The sequence below is a fragment of the Solanum stenotomum genome, chromosome 2 (assembly GCF_019186545.1).
Source record: "Solanum stenotomum isolate F172 chromosome 2, ASM1918654v1, whole genome shotgun sequence".
NCBI classification, from domain to species: Eukaryota; Viridiplantae; Streptophyta; class Magnoliopsida; order Solanales; family Solanaceae; genus Solanum; species Solanum stenotomum.
The window spans coordinates 18,263,280-18,285,389 of NC_064283.1; the positions used below are offsets into that span (position 1 = coordinate 18,263,280).

Genomic DNA, 22,110 nt, shown 5'->3' on the forward strand with positions numbered 1-22,110 from the left:
GAATGTAGGATTTGTATGTTTGCACCAGTTGTCAAGCTCTCTTGTTTTGCCATTTATATTTTATTACGCTTGCTAGTTTATGATTTCTTTTGGTTAATGTCATGCAATTTTAAGATTTTTGTTAGGTGTACTCTAGAAATTGAAATATAAATAGTTGCTTGTTTTAAGGTAATGAAAAATATTTGTGATAGTCTCAAATTAATAAGAGAAAAAGAATAAATATACTCCTGAACTATCGTAAATAGTATGTAGATATCCCCGTCATACTTTTGGGACATTGGTACCCCTACCGTCCAAAAATTAAAACATATATGCCCTTTATTCTAACGGAAGACTAAATAGGGACACGTGGCGCAATCTTATCCGTCGATCCGATATTTAATAAATGTCGGGTTGGTAGATAAAATTATGACACGTATATGTCCGTTAGTATTAAGGGTATATTTGCTCTATTTTTTAGACGGCAGAGACACCAATGTCCCTAAAGTATGACGAAGGGTACCATTTACGATAGTTCGGGGTATATTTATCCTTTTTCCCAATTAATAATGCAGTAAAAATCGAAATACAAAAGGTCAAATTAGTAATAATTTAATTTAAGAAAAATAAAAGGAAAAAAATAAGAAGTTTGGGATGCAGAAATAAAGAAAATCGGAGTGTAAAGAGAAGCAAATGAAATCGCCGTGCTGAAAGAACAAAAACTCTCCGCCATTGGCGCGAGCTTCATCTCAGACAAGCTACAAATCAACTCAATATCAGTTTTTTTTGGCGGCAACCAATCCTCTCACCATGTTGCGAAGGTAACCCTAAACCAAAATCTCAATTTCTGCAGTTTATCGATATATAAATACTCTCATATTCCGTAGCTTTTGTTCATTCATTAAGTTGTGATACATTGGATAGGTAGTTTGTCAATGTCGATTTTATTGTTGAAGACTTCAAAATAGACGTGACTAATGAAATAAGTAGACTTGAATTAGCTCTTTTAGCTATAGAAGTTCTTGGTGGAATCTCCTTTGATTTTACTCTCTAGTATTAATTTCAATGAAAAGAATTAGGGTTGAAATGAATTTTGTTGAATGAAAATTGGGTGTTTGAACTAATTTGAGATCTTCTACTATATTTTTTTTTCTTTGCAGGTCCATCCTGCGACTTTCGGCTGGTCAATCAATGAAAAGAATTCCAGTAGAGGTCACAACACAGGTACTTTTTAGAATATCGTCAAAATAGATAAACAAAAAACAGTAGGTGGGGAATCTTAGTAGCTTAGTTGGCTACCTAAACTCCCATGGGTGAGGGTTCGATTCCCCATATTGTAATCCCCTCCCCTATTTCCCCTTCCCCAACCTCCAATTTTGAAAAAACAAAATACAAAAAAAGCATTATGTGATTCTTCCCATGTCGTAGTCGTGGGGGACATTTGTTTATTGTGCCTTTTATGACAAGAAGAAGAAAGAACCATTTTTATTAGCTATGACATGGACAAACTTGAATTTCTTGGGGGCGTCATGGTGGAGAAGTAAAAAGTGGAACTTTTCAGAAGTTTGGATGCTTTCGTGATTTTTGTGCTTCTGTTACATCAGTATCTTCATAAAGAAAGAGTAAATATGATTGTTGAAGAGATTAAAACAAGATCGTTTAACCATGAGGTTGTATGTTGCTCAGACTCTTCAAAAATGTCAACGGGTGCTTGTCGGATTCGCCAAAAGTAGTGTCCCGTTTGGAGAATCCAACACGGGTCCAACATCAAAAGTGAAGAATCTGCGCAACTAAGATGAGGTTATGGGTTTTGTCATCAAAAAAAGATGAGGTTATGGGTTTGAGTCCCTAAGGAAGCAAAAGTGGGGAGGGCAGCTGTTTTTTAACAAGGAGATTGTTGTTGCTGCAAGTTTCAACACTCTGAGCGATGTGTTATCTTGGATCACTCGTGGGAAAGGGTTGTGGTAAAGTAGGTTTAGCTTACCATATCAAAAAAGAAAAGAAAGGAAGAGCAAGGATTGGAGAAACTCTTTTGATAAGTGTGATCAAAATGAGTTGGAGCATCGTTGTAAATTATGATGCATCAATGGAGGTAGAACAAATCTAATGCCATTGAACTGGAGAGAAATACGATGACTGGCATAACTGGACCCTTCCTGGCAATGCTCAGAATCTTTATTTTAAATCTTGACTATCATCTGCTTGTTTTTTCCCTTTTTACTTTTACCACAAGAAAAATAAAGGAAAAAAAAAAACTTTCCTCGCATTTTCTTTGAATACTAGTGTTATGTCTTACAGTAACTAGCATTGAATTCTTGTTTACCGATTTGTTTTCCGGTATATGGTTTCAGGTACCTTCCTATCTTTTTTCCAGAAGAGAGTTCTCAGTCTCACCCAAACAAAATGGGCCACCACGGGGGCCAGGTTCAACTGGGAAGCCCGAAGAAACAGTGAGTCTCTTGCCGAGATTCATTATTGGATCTGTTACTTTAAGTGCTGGATTTTTTGCTGCTTATCAAACTGGATATTTAGATAAGTATCTCATTAAAGAGCCCCATTCTAGCCCTGAATTAGCCAGGGAAGGAACTGAAATTCAAGGTGTGAAGGAGCTAAAGGAAAGTAGTGAAGTTTCACAAGATAGTGAAACTTTAGGAAGACCAGATGCTGAGTCTAAATTTGTAGAGTCTGATAGTCTTGAGCAAACTGACGAGAGCATTGGAACTCGACAAGATCTCTCTGGATCAGAAGAGCCAAGAGCAACTGGAACAGAAAGTCAATTTCAGGTAAACGATTCATCAGAGATTACTGGTGGAGAAGCCAACTATACTGAAGTAAAAGAATTATCACCCAGCTCCCATCGGGAAAATGTTTCACCTGATGAAACAAGACTTACTTCTACTCAATCACCTGAGGACACTTTGGACATGAAGAGCCCAGAGGTATCTACTGATGCAGTGCAGTCTAAGGCAATTGAAATCACTCCAACTCCCACACAGGCTGATACCCTTCAGAAGGAAAATGAGGCTAGTGCCATGTCTCCAGAGCATGTAACCAGTCGAGCCAAGATGGAGGTATAAACCAATTTGTGCTGACAACTTTATCTTGCGAGTTACAAATTTTGTCATGGTTCTCTGAACAGCTACTTTTTGAAGGATGCTCCTCAGCATGAGGAAAAACCTAGTTCCCTCCTTGATGAATACTATATAAGAAATGGAGGTGGAGCTACTCCTACAACCTCATCTGACAAGCAAATGGTATGTTCTCCTTCCTTATCCCACCCCCCACCCCCTAAAAAAATGAAAGAATGAAAAGACAGAAGTATATGAGAGAGGGAAGGAAAGAGAGAGAATCTCCTAGTTGGTTTTCCTTAATCTTTGCATTATGAAACTGTAGGTTGTCGAAGATCTGGGTGATTCCTACATATCAAAGGATGGAAAATTGGTGCTTGATGTCTTACAGGTTATTCATGAAGCTGAGAGTAGACAAGCAGAGCTAGATGCTCGCTTATTTGCTGAAGAAAAGAAATATATGAAGGTGTGAGACCTGTAACAATTCTTTACAATTTTGAAAAGAAGATGTTATAGCATTATTGTGATACTTCACTCTTTAAGATTTGTGGTATTTCTTCCACATGATTTGATTTTAATTGTGTTGCTGCTTCTTGTTGTCGTTATTATTATTATTTTAAGATTTTTCTGCTCTCATGATTTAGGAGAGATATGAAAAGGAGCTGAAGGATGCCAGGGCCAGGGAACTTATGTATGCTGAACAAGAGGCCTTACTGGATAAGGTTGTAGCATGTTTGTTATTGGTTGCCTATTTTACCCTCATATAGGCTGCTGCAGTGTGTGATAACTCCAGTTCTTAAACTATTCTTGCCACATTTCACTTCTTTCTTAGGATCACATGCGTGGAGGGTCATCTTAGTTGATGATTTAACGTTGTCTTTCATTATCCTAATCTCTTTGTTGGACTGAATAATGATGAAAATTTCATTAGGAACTGAAAAAAGAAAGAGCAAAAGCCATCGCAGCTTTGAAATCACTTAAAGAAAAATTAGAAGAAGAACACAAGACAGAGCTTGAGGAAAAGGTACTATACTCTCTTAAGACCATAAAAAATATGCTATATTTTCCGTCCAGCAGACTTATGCCGATTCGTAATTGTAGGAAGCTGAAGCAGAACTGAAGTTGAAGAAAGCCCAAGAGTTGGGTAAAGCACAATTGGATGCAGCTATCGCAAGTGAGAAAGCATCTCAAATTGAAAAAATGGCTGAAGCCAATCTCCATGTAAAGCTTCCCAGTTATTAGTTTTTCACGTGTAGAAGTTTCTTTTCTCATTTGATTTTACACCAATCTTTTAAATTATTATGCACATTCCTATTCAACTGTGTTAGAAACTGTCTCTGCCTTGAAACATCTATAGGATGATATTTTGGAACTACAGATAAGGGAATCAGATAATTTGCTATCCTAACTTTTGTTTAGACTACAGTTCCCTTTCTCAAAAATAAAAATCTGTTTAGACCAACACCTGCATCCTATTCTTTAGTAAATGGAAAATACTTACTCCAGCATGACTGCTCCATTAAAGTAATGTTGGCAAGCGAAGGTCTTATTTTGATTCTATTTTGTTTGTGGGATGCAAGTACAATGTTTGTTTGACGTGCATTGGGAAATAACTGATGTAATTGACTGCAGTTTTTTCTTCATTTTTTCATGAGTTTATATTGTTGTATGTATGGCTTCAGTTCTTACTTTGTCTATGGCGTATGATATTAGATTTCACATACCTGTAAGTATAATAATGTCTAAGGAAACAGAAGATGCTTTGTATGAAGGGTGGGAGGACAGCCTTCACAATTTTTGGTGTAAACAAGTAGTTATAGACAGCGCAGAAGATGTTTTGAATGCAATTGATTGGCTGTAATTAGATATATTAGGATTTTGTGAAGAGACAACTTTTGTGATGGGGGGCTACATTTTGTTATAGTATACCTGTGGATATATAGAAGTAAAGTTTACCATTCTCAGAAAAAATGATGGGTGGGAGGACAAATTACACTCTTGTCATGCATTTTAGCATTGGACGTTTATGGATTGCTCAACCGTATGTTTCTTCTTTCTTTTGTCCCAATAAGGAATCTTACTACTTGCCAAGAAGGTATATAACAGGATTGTCCTATTGCCAAATTTCTGCTGAACATTCTATATCTTAATCTTATACAACAATAATAACAGTTACAGCCACAAATATCTCTTCTTTCTCTCCTAGGCACATATCCCTAGGTCTTTCTTAGAGGTCCCTTCTGGGCCTCTTTTACCCTTTTCCGGCTATATCCGATCACCTGAACCCACTTTTCCTACCTTTTTGAACTCTCATGCATCTCTCCAGTTGCTCTGGCTCAATGGATAACAGACTTTATTTTAGATCTGGGGGGAAATCTTGTGACATTTCTATGTATTCATCAGATTCAGAATTAGCATTTAGGTTCAAACGGGTGGAGAATGCCAGGAATTCTATTAGGAGGTTAACTCTGAGTAAAGGAGCCTTACTCTGGCTTTGCAGAAGAATGAGGGATGCATCAGAAAACAGGGGGAAGAACATTAAATTGTGTAGATGCAGAGATCTCTCCACATAAAATAGGAAAGCCTATTCCTTTTAAATCAAATACACTGAAGGATAAAATAGATCCAAAAGAATTGGGCCCAGAACAAAAACAAAAGCTCTTCACAGAGCCTTTTGTCGAGCTCATTAGTATGTCAAATTCAGAAACATGCCGCTGTTCTAACTTCGTCGAATTCGAAGGTGAGGGAGAACTGGATGCGACAGGAGTAACAAGAATGGAAAAAAGGGAGAAAGAGCAGGACAATCAATTACAACCACATGCAAGAATTCAGGAGGAAGGGGGATCAATAAGGGAGAACAATCCAACTCAAATTAATGGAGAAGGAGAGATGGATTTTTCAAATTCTCTCTTGGTTATGTACACAGAACCAGAACCTTTCAGGTTGACAATAGCACACATGAGGAAGACTTAGCTGCAAATGCCATGGAATGGGTCCAAGCGAACATGATAAATTAGGTCAACAATTTGGTGTCGATTTTAAAGGATGCAAAAAGGAAGCGTATACCATGTTAGCTAAGCTAGACCAAAGGAGGGAAAAGGAGACTGGAAAAGGGGAGAAGATGAAGACAATAAAATCTAACAATGATGTCCCAAAAGAGGTGAGAAATCTGTTCTTTGATATGAATTTCAAAGACGGGGAACCAAGATCTAGTGGGAGGGTTTTAGCTCTAACCAATCAATGAGAGTGAAAATAATCTCATGGAATGTGAGGGGGCTGAATGGGAGTGATAAAAGGGACACTGTTAGGAAACTAATACATCTGTGGGAGGCAAATATTTATGTATTAGTTGAGACAAAGCAAAAGGGTAATATTGATGGATTAATACCGAACTTATGGGAAAATAGATGGATGGGAGAAGTTCACAAGGAGGCAATGGGGAGCAGTGGGGGGATTGCAATTTTGTGGGATAAAAGGGTATGGAAGGGGGAACTGGTGGAGATTGGCAGGCAAAGCTTAAAATTCACAGGGGTAAGTGAAGACTTCAGTTGGCACATAACTGCAGCATATGCTGATTGTAGTAGAGAGATCAGAAAGGTGTTGTGGGAGGAATTGAAAGCCATCAGAAGAAGGTTTGTAGGACCATGGATAGTTTGCGGAGATTTTAATGTTACTAGATACCCATCAGAGAGAACAAACTGCCGCAGACTTAGTGGTGCTATTGACAGATTTCTCCTCTTGTATTGAGGAGCTGGAGTTGATTGATCCTCCTTTATTTGGAGGATCTTATACTTGGAGAAGAGGGGACAATCATAGGAATGCTTCAAGAATTGATAGATTTCTTCATTGTGCGCAATGGGGGGAAAGCTTCATTCACATCAAACAAAATGTCCTACCAAAAATAACATCTGATCATAATCTTATTATGCTAACATGTGGTGGTTGGGAATGGAAAAAATCTTATTTTAAATTTGAATCTTGGTGGTTGGAGGTAGAGGGATTCAAAGATCAGGTAAAGGAATGGTGGGATTCTTTCAACATTGAGGGGAGAGCAGGATATATATTAGCTGAGAAAATGAAATTGTTAAAGGTAAAGATGAAAGAAGACATTTTAAGGCAGATAGCAAATTGGGAGATAATACAGGAACACAAAATGCTTACTGATGATGAAATTTTACAGGCAAATCTGGCCATGGAGTTTGATGAGATAACCAAGAAAGAGGAGATAGCATGGAAACAAAGATCTAGGGTCCAATGGTTGAAACATGAGACAAGAATACAAAGTTTTTCCACAGAATCGCCACCTCTCATAAGAGGTTCAATACTATGGAACAACTTGATATAGAAGGTAACATTGTGAAAGATCCAGCTATGATCAAGGAGGCTGTCCAAAATTTTTACATAAATTTATACAAGGAAACTGAACACTGGAGGCCTGATCTGAACATTCAAGATGTTAATATGATAACTGGAGAGGAACAAGTATGGTTGCAATGACCTTTTGAGGAAGAAGAAATCCTAGAAAGTATTAGGATGTGTGCTAAGGAGAAGGCTCCTGGACCGGATGGCTTCCCAATGATTTTCTTAGAGACTTTTTGGGAGGTTTTGAAGAAGGACATAATTAACACTCTTATCACATTTCCACTCCAATCAGAATTTTGAGAAAAGTTTCAATGCAACATTCACTGCTCTAATTCCTAAAAAGGCTGGAGCTTCAGAATTAAAAGATTATAGGCCAATCAGTCTGATAGGAGGGGTCTACAAAATCATTGCTAAATTACTGGCAGAAAGACTTAAGACGGTGGTGAGCAAATTGGTCAATAAAAATCAGATGGCTTTCATAAAACGGAGACAGATCATGGATGCTGCATTGATAGCTAGTGAGTGCATAGATTCAAGGATGAAAGGTGGAGTTGCAGGTTTATTATGCAAGTTAGACATCCAGAAAGCATATGACCATGTAAATTGGGCATTTTTATTGAATGTTTTGAGACAAATGGGCTTTGGCAGTAAGTGGCTAAAATGGATAGAAGTGTGCATTAAAAACAGTTAGGTTCTCAATACTAGTAAATGGTGAACCTGCTGGCTTCTTTGCATCAGAAAGGGGGCTGTGACAAGGTGATCCACTGTCACCTTTTCTTTTTATTCTAGCAATGGAAGGTTTTGACAGTATGATGAGAATAGCTACACAGAACAGGTGGATCAAGGGTTTCCAAATAGGAGACAGAATATGGAATGGGAAGGAGATTAGCCATTTGCTATACGCAGATGATACTATCATCCTTTGTTAGCCAGAAGTTGAACAGCTGAACTACATCAGATTGATTCTGATCTTATTTGAAGCAGTATCAGGGCTAAGGGTTAATTGGGGGAAAAGCAGCTTGATTGTAGTCAAGGAGGTGCCTCAGATTCAAGGATTGGCAAGTATTCTAGGGTGTAAAGTAGAGAAATTGCTGACAACATACTTGGGAATGCCACTAGCGAGCAAACATAAAGCTTTGGGGATATGGGATGGAATTCTGGAAAAAGCAGAATTTTTTTTATCAAGATGGAAGGCTCAATATCTATCCTTGAGGGGTAGAGTGATCTTGATAAACTCTGTTTTAGATTCATTGCCTACTTATGTTATGTCGTTATTTCCAATTCCTCCAATAGTTATCAAAAAGCTGGACAGACTGAGAAGAAACTTCCTCTGGAAAAAAGGCAAAGAGGGAGAGGGCAAAGGTTACTATTTAGTGAAATGGAACACTGTGATGCTAAGCAAAGAAAGGGGGGACTGGGTATTAGAAATTTGAGAATCCAAAACAAGAGCCTTTTGATGAAGTGGTTGTGGAGATATACTAGTGAGGAAGGAACCCTATGGAAGGAGGTGATAGTGGCAAAGTATGGGGAATTGAACCCATGGTGTATAGAGATAGTGCCAGAACCCTATGGATGGGGAGTATGGAGGACAATCAGAGCTTTATGGAACTCTATGGAAGAAAATGTGTTTCTCAAAGTTGGAAATGGCAACAAGATTAAGTTTTGGAGAGATGGATGGATTGATCAAATTACTCTAAGTGAGTCATTCCCAGATCTTTTCTCAATCTGCAACAATCCTGAAGCCAGAGTATGTGAATGCTGGACAACTCAAGGCTGGGACCTGTCTTTTAGAAGGCTATTGAATGATTGGGAAGTAGATAGAGTGGCTTCTTTCCTGGGAAAATTGGGGGGAACCAATCTAGTAACAAATGCACCAGATAGAGTTATTTGGAAGCACAAGGATGGCAAATTCACAGTAAACAGTGCTTACAAGAAAGGCATACAAGTTGGGGTTAGAGGCTACCATCATCACTGGAAGAGCATTTGGAGAGGACTGATCCCCACCAAAGTGAAATGCTTCACTTGGTTAGTAATCAAAAGAGCCTGCTTTACTCAAGAAGTGCTGCAGAAGAAAGGAAAGCAACTAGTCCCTAGGTGTTTCCTATGCAATTTGACTGGGGAAACAAACAAACACCTATTTTTACATTGCAAATTCACTATACAGATCTGGGAGATGTTCCTCAACATCACATGATGTAGCTGGACTATGCCAGAACACACCTCTGATCTTTTTAAATGTTGGATCAGAAGGGGGGGTAGCAAGACTCAAAAGAAGTGGTGGAAGCTAATACCATCATGCATATGGTGGTCAGTGTGGAAGGAAAGAAATGGGAGATGTTTTGAAGATAAATCTAATTCCATTCACAAAGTAAAATGGAATTGTTTGGTATCTTTACTTTTTTGGTGTAAACAGCTCTGTATAGAAGATGTAGATCAAATTATAGAATTAATAGGGAGCATGTAATTTTGGTTAGGGCTGTAAATTTTTGAAAAGGTGGCCAAAATGTCCTTGATGCTAAAGAATACAACTTTACCAATGTTAAAAATAAAATAAAATATTATTGTTCTCAAAAGTTAATAAGTATGGGAGGTTCCTTTCCGTTATTACAGTTAAGGGACACAACAGAGTTGTGATCATCATTCCAGAAAATTTCTTTTAATGAGGGATGGGGCGTTGGTGGCTACAAAGATTGAGAAATTTATTACAGTGAAAACTAGCATCCTGCTGCATTTATTATGAATGGAAGTACAATAAACAACTATTAAAGGACACTGGCAACTTCAAAGATGTTCTTCATAAGAGCAAGTGGACTTTAAAGGAAGCTGAGGTTGCAGTTGTGAAGAACCAACTTTCTTTGAAAACTCAAGAGGGTGATACATATCTTCTGCGGAGATGTCTAGTTGGTCAATTCAATGGTGGGGATGAACTTATGACTCACAATGATGTGAGAAGATGGGCTCAACAAACCGAAAAAAGGGACTCAGAATATTCAAATGTATGACATGAATGGCTTTAGTTACTCTTCGAGTTCCAATCAAGGAAAGCAGCTGAACACATTCTTATGGGCGACTAGAGGAGATATGCGGTCAACTTAACACTCGGTTCGTGGTCTCCGATGAAGGGTTCCTTTCCGATCCAAACCAAGTTTGATTGGTTTTGGATCAGAGTAAATGGTCTTCCTCTACCCCTCTGGTCCATGGGAGTCGTGAAAGAGATAGGTGATAGATGTTGAGTTGGTTGGAAAATGAAGAAGAAATAGAACTTAAGAACCCCCTGCTATGGGCTCGCGTTCGGATTAAGGGTCCGAGGGAGACAATACCGCTGACCAATTGATGTCGATGATGGGAATTTAATCTTCTCTCTGCTGATATGGGTAGACTCGTCGGTGATTTACAAGAAAAAAAAGATAGTTACTAACCCTAGATAGGCGACTATAGCTAGTAAAGGAGAAACAAAAGTAGTTCTGGGTTGTGGGAAGTATGAGAAGACTTTCATGAAAAGATAAAGAGGTTGTAGGTCTTTACGCAGTAGATTTTGTGGGGCCTGACACGCAGCAAGTGGCGCCAGTGCAATGCTGAATGTTTGAATTTGAATTTAAAAGAGTGTGGGCCCAACCCAATTCTTTTAAATTCCTCTTTGCTCGCAGACATGGACCAACCATAAATTCCTTTTTGGCCTATTCATTTAACCCCCTTAGAACCATTTATTGAGCTCCTAAATATAATCCAAGGTCCATCTATTTTACCATTTGAATTCACATGGATCCTGGGAGATTTGGGGACTTTCATGAAGAAGATGGAGGAGACTCCAAAACATGACTTTATCCTCGAAAACGATCAAGTGTTGGGAGATAAATCATTGCAGAATTCTCTTTCTCTATCACCAGGGAGGATAGCGATCATGCTCTGTAATAAGAAAGGATACTGAGGAGATTCTAGAATATTCTCATGATCAACTGAGTTGTTATTCCGAATCAAGGCCTCTGTAAATCGACGACTCAAATTGTGAAGGTCTCATTAGGGAGAATACTACTCTATAGGTAAACTTTAATGTGATCAAACTTAGCCAGAAGTTTGGAGCAGCTATCAAGGGTTGCGAAAATGAGGCCTTCCTTTTCTCGAAGGTAGATCAGAATAGAGCAAAGGGAGCACAGTTGTACCAACACAGTTAATACTCCAAAGGAGCTCAAGAACTTGTTCTTTGACATTGATATGAAGTTCAAAGAAGGTAAACCTAGGAGAAGTGGGAGGATTTTGCCTTTGAATATCCAATGAAAGTCAAGATTGTAGCCTGGAATGCTAGGGGGATTAATGGTATGTGGGAATGAATGATGGGCTTTCTCAGGGTGAAATGGTGGGTCTTTTAACCTTCTCAAAAAAAAAATGGTGGGTCTTTTAACTTGTCTTTCCATGAAGTAGTGGTAAGATCTGCCTTCATTCTACCCTCTCAGACCCCACTTGTGAAATTTCACAGGGTATGTTGTTGTTCTTGATTGGGAGATATGTTGAAAGGATCATTAAATTTCCTAATTTTGCATTTGGCAAGAATATGGGCATTATTTGCTTTGGTCTCTGGTTGATTTTGATTTTTTTTAACTGCCACAACACCATTCATCTTCAAAATATGGTCTTGCCTAACTCTAGAGTTCTTGTCGTTGGTTATTGTGGTCTCCACAGGATTGTCTACACTTTCATACCATCCTCCATCATCAATAACTTCTCGAATGATCACCGATAATTTCATATCACCCACCCATGCCTCAATTTGAACATACCTACCAACCATAACTGTTAAAATTCTGATACACTCGGTATAGGTAGGCCTCTATTTTCCTACCGTATCTCTGGCAAAGATTCCCCTCTTCCGGTGAAGCCTTTTTCAAAGCACTCATGCCCATCACAAGTTGTTTTTGCCAGTTTTGATTTTGCTAATGAGCCTTCTATTGCCCTCGTAAAGTAAGTAAAACCATCTTGCTCTTTCTTTCCTAATGTTAATTAATTTAAAAGACTTATCTCCGGTTGAGACCGGCTGAGAAATAGGCTCTTCCCTCCATAGTGGAGAAGTGAAACTCACCAGAAACAGGACAATTCTAACCAGAAAAGATGTGCTTTTAAAATTGGCTAATTTCCCAAAATTGAGTTCCCAAGAGAAAAAGGAGCTTGTTTGGGATAGGTGGAAGCTCACTGAGGATATCTTATGCAAAAGGGTTTGTAATCTAGAAATATCCTCCTTGTAGACAACGAAATTCATCGTACCAAAAGTCGAGAACTTAAAGTAATGTAGCCTTTTCCTAAATCACTCAGTATTCTCACATAAAATGCACATAAGAATGCAACTTTCAATATTTACCACAACAAACATATAGAAAATCGCACTGCAGCTAAATTCTTAATAGATTTACCACTTTTTAGCAAAGAATTTCTGAGCAACTGACTGAGAAAACAGGCAATAATTTAATATCCAAAACCAAATTTTGCATCCAGGAAAAAACTAACCATCACTTTGGTAGGTATCCTCCTACAATACAATCACTCCAGCAACATTCCTCTTTTCCAAACATTTTTTTTCCCAATTCTGTGTGTTATATCTTCATATATACCATTCTTTTGGAGCATAACCTAGATATCTTTTTGTGCTAGCTAAATTTGCAGTTCATATATTCTTACTTCTACTTATCTTAAAACACTACTCTCTAGAGTGTTTCTTCATAGCTCAGTTGTTTAAGTGTTTGGCATTTTCTATGGTTGATGATTTTATTTGAGTTCTTGTTGTTTTACAGATAAATGCTCTGTGCATGGCATTTTATGCACGATCTGAAGAGGTTCGCCAGACTCATTCTGTTCACAAGCTTGCTCTGGTAACTATGCTTCTGCTGTACTTCTCTTTTTATTTTTCTATTCTCCTTCCTTTTTGAAAGAACTTCTTTATTTCAAGGGTGGGTGTGAGACAATGTATACATAAATTCTTCCATTCTGAAGAATCTCACCATCAGGGATGATACCAATCTTTAGTCCAGAGTATTGTTGAACTACTAACAGAATATTATCACATATGGCTGCTATATTGCCTTCTGCACATTGTTAGTGTGTATGCTTGCTATATTTGCTTCTCCACATATATGATGCTACTGCAAAACGACGTATATATAGTCCTTTCTTTATGTATATGACTGCCCTGCTAGAATTTGGGAACATCTGATATCATGTCCAAAAGGTCTAAACCAGTGTTGTGAAAGGCGCTCGCCTTTTGCCAAAGGCGAGAAGGCGAGGTGAGGCCCCCACGCCTTTTCACAGTGTGGCGAGGCGAAGTTAGATAGGCGACGTAAGGCGCCAATATGGCGATGGCGAGGCGAGGCGGGTTTTTTTTTTTTTTTTTAAAAAAGGTCTGACTTAATAATATTAGTCAAAATTAGGGTTTTTTGCAAGCTTTCATCATATTGCCAGTCGCGTCTTCTTCTCCTCTTCTCCTCTTCTCCTCAAGGTTGATCGCGTCTTCTTCTCCTTCGCGCGAGTCGCGTCACTGCTGTCTTTATTTAAAAATAAAATAAATTAAAGTTCTAGACTTTTAGTATCTACTATTAGTTTTTGAATTGAAATATTTGCTTTAATATGTTATTGCTATTGAGATTTTGGATAATTATATATGCAATTAAATATTTTTAATTTTGGTATTAATTGGCGCCTCAATTCAAAAAGGCGAGTGCCTCGCCTCTCCGCGAGACGAGGCAGGCCCTTGTCACCTTTTGCCGTCCAAAACACTGGTCTAAACCAAACTTTTAAATTCAATTGGAATTTCCAGACAATCAATTTCGGCTCAACTACAAACACCATGAAGAGTTGAAAACCATAAATCAACCATTCTAATTGTTAATAACCTCCATTCCATCCTTTTCTCCGCTGATGTTTAGTTCACTTCTGTTTACTAAACATTGCATGATGGAGGTGGGTGCTACTGAACTCGCTTTAGCCATGCCCTAGTTTATTAAATGCGCTAATATCCGTCTAATGACACCTTCTAGTATAACAACCACTGCTTTTTAACATTTCATCTTCACTCTCTGTTTTCCTTAAATTTGGTGGTGATCTGATTGTTTTTGTTTTCAGTCCTTTGTCTTTTAATGTTCAAAGAAGGCAAAATTGAGGACCTCTGTGTGTGTGCATGTGTGTGTGAGAGAGAGAGAGAGAGGGAGAATCTCCTGCTTGAATGTGATAAGTTATAACTGTAAGCCTTTTTTCCCCTCCTAACACATAAAAGGAAAGTTGCACAATTTGGTAACATGTCTAAATAGATCCCCTTTTCCAACCAAAAATGGTGTTGAATATCATTTTGAAACTCGCAGTTTCCGCAAACTCTGCCAAAATTTTCTCAACAGTAACCATCTTCCCTTCCTAATGACCAGCTAACGGCCACATTAGTTGGTAAACCCAATGTACAACCATCGTTGCCATTTTTCTGTTTTCCTGAAATACCATCAACACATACAAAATAATTTGGCTAACAGCTGCTACTTCTCTGTGAAATATGATCTTGAATTCTGTTTGGAACAATTGCAGCTTTCCTAAATCTATGCTAAATAATTTCTAATGTAACCATCTCACTTGTTTCTGGTAAGACCATCTCCAACCCAACACCAAATTTTACACCAAATCCTAAATTTGGTGTAAAATTTGCTGTTTTAAGCTCCAACCCACACCAATTTTAACACCAAATTTGGTGTGTGAATAGTGTTACACCAAATTTGGTGTAAAGTGATTCATCACACTTATACAAACTTTTAATTAAACATTATATAAATTGTATGTTTTAATTAAATGTCTTGTATATTTAATTATTTTTTTATGTAATATTTTTATAATATTAATTTTAGATATAAAATTAGTTTTTTTATAAATTAATTTTTCTATATATGACTTTTTAAAATATTTAAATTTATGTTAATTCTACTATAAATTATAATTGGATATAACTACAATTAACCTTCAGAAAAATTAAAAATGCAAACATATAAATTTTTAAACAAATAATACAATGTACTTAAAAATAACCGAAAATAATAAACATTCAACAAAGTAGTAATTGACATACATCAAAATTGAAATATAAAATACATATTAATTTTAAAAAGTACAATAAAACATAATAATTTAAAAAAATTACAACAATTACTTAATAATCTGATAGATTCTTTCCGGATCCATCAATACTATTAAAATATGAATTGTATGGGGTATAATAAAGTATACATCAATACTTTATTTAATTGTATTTCATTAATGATTTCACATTTATTTGTATTATCCATTATTATGTATAATGTATAATATTTGCTAGCAATTTATATTATTTAAAAAATTATGGTACAAAATAATTTTATATTAAACGATTATAAAAGGAAATAATATGAATTATATATGGTGAATGTTTTAGAAAGAATTTGTTTAATGAAATAAGAAAATATAAATGAAATAAGAAATAATAATATAATAATGAAGAGAGAGAAAAATATTCCTTTTTGGTGTAAAATTTGGTGCAGTGGGTTGGAGTTGATTACACCAAAAATAGTGTTGTCACCAAATTTGGTGTTTGGGTTGGAGTCTTGGAGATGCCCTAATCACCATTCCAGTAACACCATTTTTCATTTATGCTATTGCTAAATAACTTCTGAAACTCAAGTTTAGAACTCTTCCTATAGCTCAAGTCTTGGCTCTCTCATGTTCTAATCAGGAAAAAATTGCCGTTGGCTTTCATGCTTCATGAAGTCTACATCTTCCCAAAGATTATGTATATTAAGAGAAAAAAACTATAAAAAAAGAAAGAAATTCATACTGTAATTTAACAAGGTGATATCTTAGTCATTCTGAAGTTGGAAGTTAAAAACCATACTGTCAATAAAGGCTATTAACTTTTAGAACATAAATAAATTATCCATTTAAAATAGAAGTAATGTAATGCATCCAACCAAAAGAATAGCACAGTGGTTGTTGCTGAGGAAGAAGTAAGAACAAGAGTGATCTGATACTGATTTGTTCTTTGTTTGTTAAGCTGTAAAACCAGTTATTTTTCCATAATTGTACTCCCATGCAAGGGTATTAGAAGGGAATGATTGGGTACAAACAATGCTAACCTACTGGCTATTAGCTAAAACCTGTGTCAAGTGTTTAAGCTCTACTGATGGGATCCTTTGATTGTTCATTGTTGCAGGGGGTGCTTGCTCTGGAAGATGCATTGTCCAGAGGGTTACCAATTCAAAAAGAAATAGAAGTTCTTCACGCTTCTCTTGAAGGGATAGATAACAACTCACTGCTGGATTTGGTTCTATCTTCTCTTCCAGAAGAAACACAGAGATATGGTGCAGATACTGTATTACAACTGAATCATAAGGCAAGCATCTGAAACACTGTAGAATTATGCTTTGTACTGTAATTTAGGGCTGAACATTTCCTTTGCTTATAGATCAGTTTCTTGCTAGCTGTTTGTGACCTATGTTTTACCCCTATTATAAAGCCTAGATGGGATATCCACTTAGTAACTTCTCTCTCCTTCACAAAAGAAAATGAAAAGGGATATTTATCTCCTTTTTTCTTTAGTCTTTCCATGTGATGCATTGCTGTTTCTACTACAGCTGGAGAAATCTTCATTTCCCCTCTGCATTCATTTGTCTTCTGAATTTCATGATAAGTTCGAAAAAGAAGAACCTGATACTGTAACTCTCTCTCCATATTGGTGAAAAAGAAATCCTTAGAAATGGAATGGTAGAGGAGGTGATACATTGATAAAGCAATGATCCTGATTGCAAAGGAACAGGATAATTTAGTTTACAGTTTTTAAGTAGTGATGCTTTTTCTTCATTTATCTTTATTTGAAGTGCTTGAAGAGCCGTAACTCTGGTTGTTTTTGTTGTCCATCCAAAGATTAGTGTTATCCTGAGAACAACTGTCAGGAAGACCTAATCTAATTTGGGACCTCCAAGTTATATTTATGTTAATTTTCTTCAGTTTCCAAGATTTAGAACTCCATGTAGGACCTGCACTAGTATGAACCTCTAGGAAGTTTCAATATGGAACTCCATGGACGAGACTGTATTGAAGTTTTTGGTTAACTTCAATTCATTTCTAAAATATTTCAAGGATTGGATCTTAGACGTTGAATTTTTTCAATACCAAATATATGGGTGATAGAGCTATGACAAAAATTTGCAACCAGTTTAGATCTGATAATTGTTTTGAAGGTGCCATGATTGGGTGTTGAGAATTATAATGCAAAGAGAACGAGTAAGGGCCACAAAAAAACTAACATTCTGGATAGGGGCCGAGTTTGATGTCACACTGTCCTCGGGGTGCAAGACTGACAAGACAGACTGATGGTTCATAGAGTTGAATCATTTGAGAGGTACATGCCTTGCACAAATTTCTGGTTTGGGTCTATCTTGGTCCATCTTTGTGGTGATCGTGAAAAGTGTGGGTTTGTAATTTGGTGTAGGATCACTAATGTTTAAGCTCTAAGGTTTGGCTTGATCCTTTATTGCCATCTGCAATACACATGCACTTCCTTGAGCTCGCAGAAAGGATAACTGTTACTCTGCTAAGGAATCCCATTGGTTGCCTTGCTAGGTCCTGTTACTCTCATAGTCTGAACAAAAAAAGAACGGTAAGTAATGTCCACCTGGGATCTAAAGCTTTTAAGCAACCCTGTTGGAGCTGATTCCATACATGTTGTGGGTGAAGATTCCTTTAGTTTCTCATGTGATTATCCAGTCTTCAATTTCCTTGGCAACATAGAGAGGAAGGCCTTCTCATTGTCAGTATTTGGAAACATTAAAAGTCTGCCTACTTGCACATCAAGTATGCATTGAGTGTCTATAAAAGCTGAGTTTAACCTTCTGAGGCACAAATGCATGATGTAGACGTAATGATATGCTCAGTCCATTAGGTACCTCATGTCTGGCCTTAGACTGCTTCACTACAGTATATTTATTGTTGTCCATGGTATATCAGAGTTTGAATCAGTTTATGCTTCAAGAATTCAAATCCTTACACTAGAATCATTGGACCATTGTGTAAGATCCATTTCTCTGGAAGAAAGACTATTTGTCACAGTGGGATTCCACATGGTTTGTTATCAAATTTAAATCTAAAAAAATTTCCCCAATTTTTGAGAAAGCAGATGCTCTGCTATAAAAGAATTTCTAGTAATTTTAACTTTTAATTTCAAATTTGCTATGTTCCCTTTTCTACATTTAATACTTTTGGGCAAACTCAATGGCTCTTTTTCTGGTTCCTTATATCCTGACCTGGTTGAATCGTCACTACCAGACAATTTGTAAGACTGATAGAAGAGTTTGGTAAAGTTACCAGATTCAAAAAAAAAAAAAGTTAGAAGATTTGGTCACTGTTTAAATTATCCCAGTATTTAATTTGCTTCTCTTGTGATCAAATCTGTCAACAGTTCTCTTTCCTTATAAATTGCGTGATTTCTGCTGCTAGGTATCTGAATTTGTTTTTTCTTTTATTCCTTCTGCCTAAAGTCTTTAGTCTTGTGTGTCTGTTGAGAGCAGGATTTCTTATTGGAATTTGTAGCTCTTACATTGAAGCCTGCATATCTGATGCTTGTAACTGAGCAAAATCTGGATGGTTCTGTTTCTAATTACTTCTCATTTTAACAGTTTGATACATTAAAGGGGACACTTCGGCACTTTAGCCTGATTCCTCCAGGTGGTGGTGGGATATTGACACATTCTTTGGCTAGTGTTGCATCCTGGTTAAAGGTTTCTTTGCATTTACCCTTCTTTGAGTTAAACTATCTGATTATTGAAGTAAAGTTTACTGAATTCGTATTTCTTCCCCACAAGATAATTTTGTGTACTGATTGTCAGGTTAGGGAGGCTGGCCAGTCTGGTGATGGAATTGAATCCCTCATAAATAAAGTTGAGAGTTTCTTGGCTCAGGGAAAACTATCAGAAGCCGCTGATGCCCTTGAGAAGGGTTTAAAGGACACTCACGCGGCAGCAGTTGTTGATGATTGGGTTAAGCGTGCTAGGAACAGAGCTATAACCGAGCAAGCACTAACCTTGCTGCAATCTTATGCCACCACTATTAGCACTTGAAACAGTGATCCATTATAGCAATCAAACGTCCAGTTTATCTGCTGCCTACAAAAATCACTCAAGAATGGCTTTTTGGTGATTTAACATGACATTTTCAGTGCTTGCAACACTATCCCTTTTTTCATCTTGTTGCAATCCAAGTAGTTATGCCTTTCTTGATCCGGGAATAATTTCTATTGATAGATACATCACTATCGAGCAGGTTTGTTGTACAACGGGTTACTTCTGTTATTATTTCTTTCAGGTCAACCATGAAAAGGACTCCAAGCTGGAGTACCCATTGCATTTTCTACTTTGCATGAACTAATCGTATTTGCTGTTGTTACCCTGTTTAGCATGCATAATAAAGGCAGCTCAGATGACTGGATAACTTCTTTGGTTAGTTTCCTAAACGAATTAAATTTGAAAGAGCTCAGCCAAGCATTGATAGGTTTTCGTCTGATCGAGGGGATAATTCACCTTGAAACAGTTGAGGTTGAAATTTCTGTGGATACTTTGATTTATTGTATATCTTAACAATTATAGTTGAATTCTTTATGGTATATGATCAAGAAATTGAAGTTTCTTTGGATACAGACGAGTTTAAAACGATCGAGTTAAAAAGCAAAATGCTTCTTGTGCAAGTGGCCAGTGTTTGTTCTTTACTACTGGTCAGCCAAAATTTAGAAAAGAGACCAAGCTATTCTCCTACGTGTAATTTTTATCAATAGAGTGCAATAACACAAAATTAAAACCCCAAAATTAATTATAAGAGTGATACCATATGATTTGTGATCAAGACATATTACTAATCTAGGGTTCATTCACCAAACTCCAATAAAGTCATACAGTTATATATATATATATATAGAGAGAGAGAGAGAGAGAGAGAATGTTTACACTTTTTCAAGTGATAACTACACTATGAAAGCATAATTAGTAAAAATGAGCAAAAGTCATGGTCGATATGTCTCTCTCAATATGTATGGTGTTAGTTTGTGCATCGTGATCATGAAAAAAATAAAAGAAAAAGCACTTGTTGTAAAATATTACAGCTAGTGTGTATATTCACTACTCCAGTAATTAACTCTAACACCTCTACAACCTTTCCCACGATCTTTCTCCATAACTGATTACCTGAACTTTTACCTTAGCGGTGAGACTTTGATTTTCTCCACCTAGTAATTCCCTCTCGTGTTTCTCCTTCCCTGGCTCCTATTTTTTAAAAAAAAAATTGAACATTTGACGTAAACATTCGATGTGCTTCAATATTTATCTAGAGAAATTATCCAAATGGATTTATTAATTAATCCCTTCCTAACTCANAGGGGCCGCAGATGACTTAAGCCTATAAAATATTACAGCTAGTGTGGATATTCACTACTCCAGTAATTAACTCTAACACCTCTACAACCTTTCCCTCGATCTTTCTGCATAACTGATTACCTGAACTTTTACCTTAACGGTGAGACTTTGATTTTCTCCACCTAGTAATCCCCTCTCGTGTTTCTCCTTCCCCGGCTCCTATTTTTTAAAAAAAAAATTGAACATTTGACGTAAACATTCGATGTGCTTCAATATTTATCTATAGAGAAATTATCCAAATGGATTTATTAATTAATCCCTTCCTAACTCAATTTCGTGCACCCAAAAAACAAAATAACCTTTCATTAATTTGTCATCTATCCCTCTTAAGATTATTATACTTTGTAATTGATTATTGTCCCTTTTTTCCCAACTAATTTCCTAACATTAAATACAATTTGGTTAAGACCTTTACAAGCCAACGACTTTTAACCTTTCTTTTTTTCCACCCGATATCAGATATCAACATTTAAATTGGATTAGACGCAAATTCGCGTATTGTAGGCACCTATATTGGGGTTCGGTTAAGATGTGGGTTTGCGTATTGCAAGACCATTTTTAGAGGCGGCTTTTCATTCTTAGAAGTGCGAACCCAAGATCTCTAGTTAAGATTTGGGGAATTTCAACCATCCCACCACAACTCATATTGGTTAACTTTTGCATATATTAATACATATATTAGTTAAGTCCTTCGGTTGTTAGCTTTGATTATCGATTAGGTTAAGTTGGATACTCGTTTCAAGCCACTAAGACAAGCTAACCAATTTTTTTTTCTTCTTATATATAAAAATAAATATAAGTTAGTTTGACGTCTATATTATTTTTCTAACTACTTGAAATATTTAAAAGAAAGAAAACAGATTATGTTTTATCACTGTTTAGTTATCCAATATGATAGTTAGTAACAAACTTTCCCTTTAAACTAATAAAATCCATTTTTAACGAGGAGTTATCTTTCATTGTCTATGCCTTTTTTTTTTGGTTTCTAACTCCGCGCTTGGAGCCCATATTAGAGTCTCGATTAAATTCGGATCATGCACTACAAGACCCATTTCAATTTTTTATTCAATTCAAAATGAAATATGATACTTTTGTGATATCTGATAATTCTATATCGAAAACATAAGTCACGCTTCATAATTAGAAAAACAAGCACCATCCTTTATTTTTAATAGATGATGAAAAAAGAGTCAATGCAGAATGACTTTTTTTCTCTTTTCCTTCCTTATGATAAGATATTAGTTGGAAGTACC

General features: G+C 36.6%; 1 protein-coding gene across 2 annotated transcripts; it reads left to right on the forward strand.

Moving 5' to 3' along the window:
• The first annotated feature begins 622 nt into the window (after positions 1–622).
• On the forward strand, positions 623–20,096 carry LOC125855216 (MICOS complex subunit MIC60). Of its 2 annotated transcripts, none has more exons than XM_049534909.1 (12): positions 623–800; positions 1,140–1,203; positions 2,331–3,050; positions 3,132–3,233; positions 3,373–3,513; positions 3,692–3,769; positions 3,979–4,071; positions 4,149–4,268; positions 13,190–13,267; positions 16,612–16,791; positions 19,073–19,174; positions 19,283–20,096. In XM_049534909.1, exons 1-12 carry the CDS (start codon positions 790–792, stop codon positions 19,511–19,513), a joined length of 1,920 nt encoding a protein of 639 aa, XP_049390866.1. In that variant the 5' UTR covers positions 623–789; the 3' UTR covers positions 19,514–20,096. The 2 variants fall into 2 exon arrangements, with proteins under 2 accessions (XP_049390866.1, XP_049390867.1); XM_049534910.1 differs by having other exon boundaries at positions 3,144–3,233.
• Positions 20,097–22,110: the final 2,014 nt, after the last annotated feature.

Bases quoted from the DNA above. Each gene is read 5' to 3' on its own strand.
- LOC125855216 (XM_049534909.1), top strand. The intron at 3,234-3,372 runs GTATGTTCTCCT...ATGAAACTGTAG, and splicing joins CCTCATCTGACAAGCAAATG to GTTGTCGAAGATCTGGGTGA. The intron at 16,792-19,072 runs GCAAGCATCTGA...TCATTTTAACAG, and splicing joins TATTACAACTGAATCATAAG to TTTGATACATTAAAGGGGAC.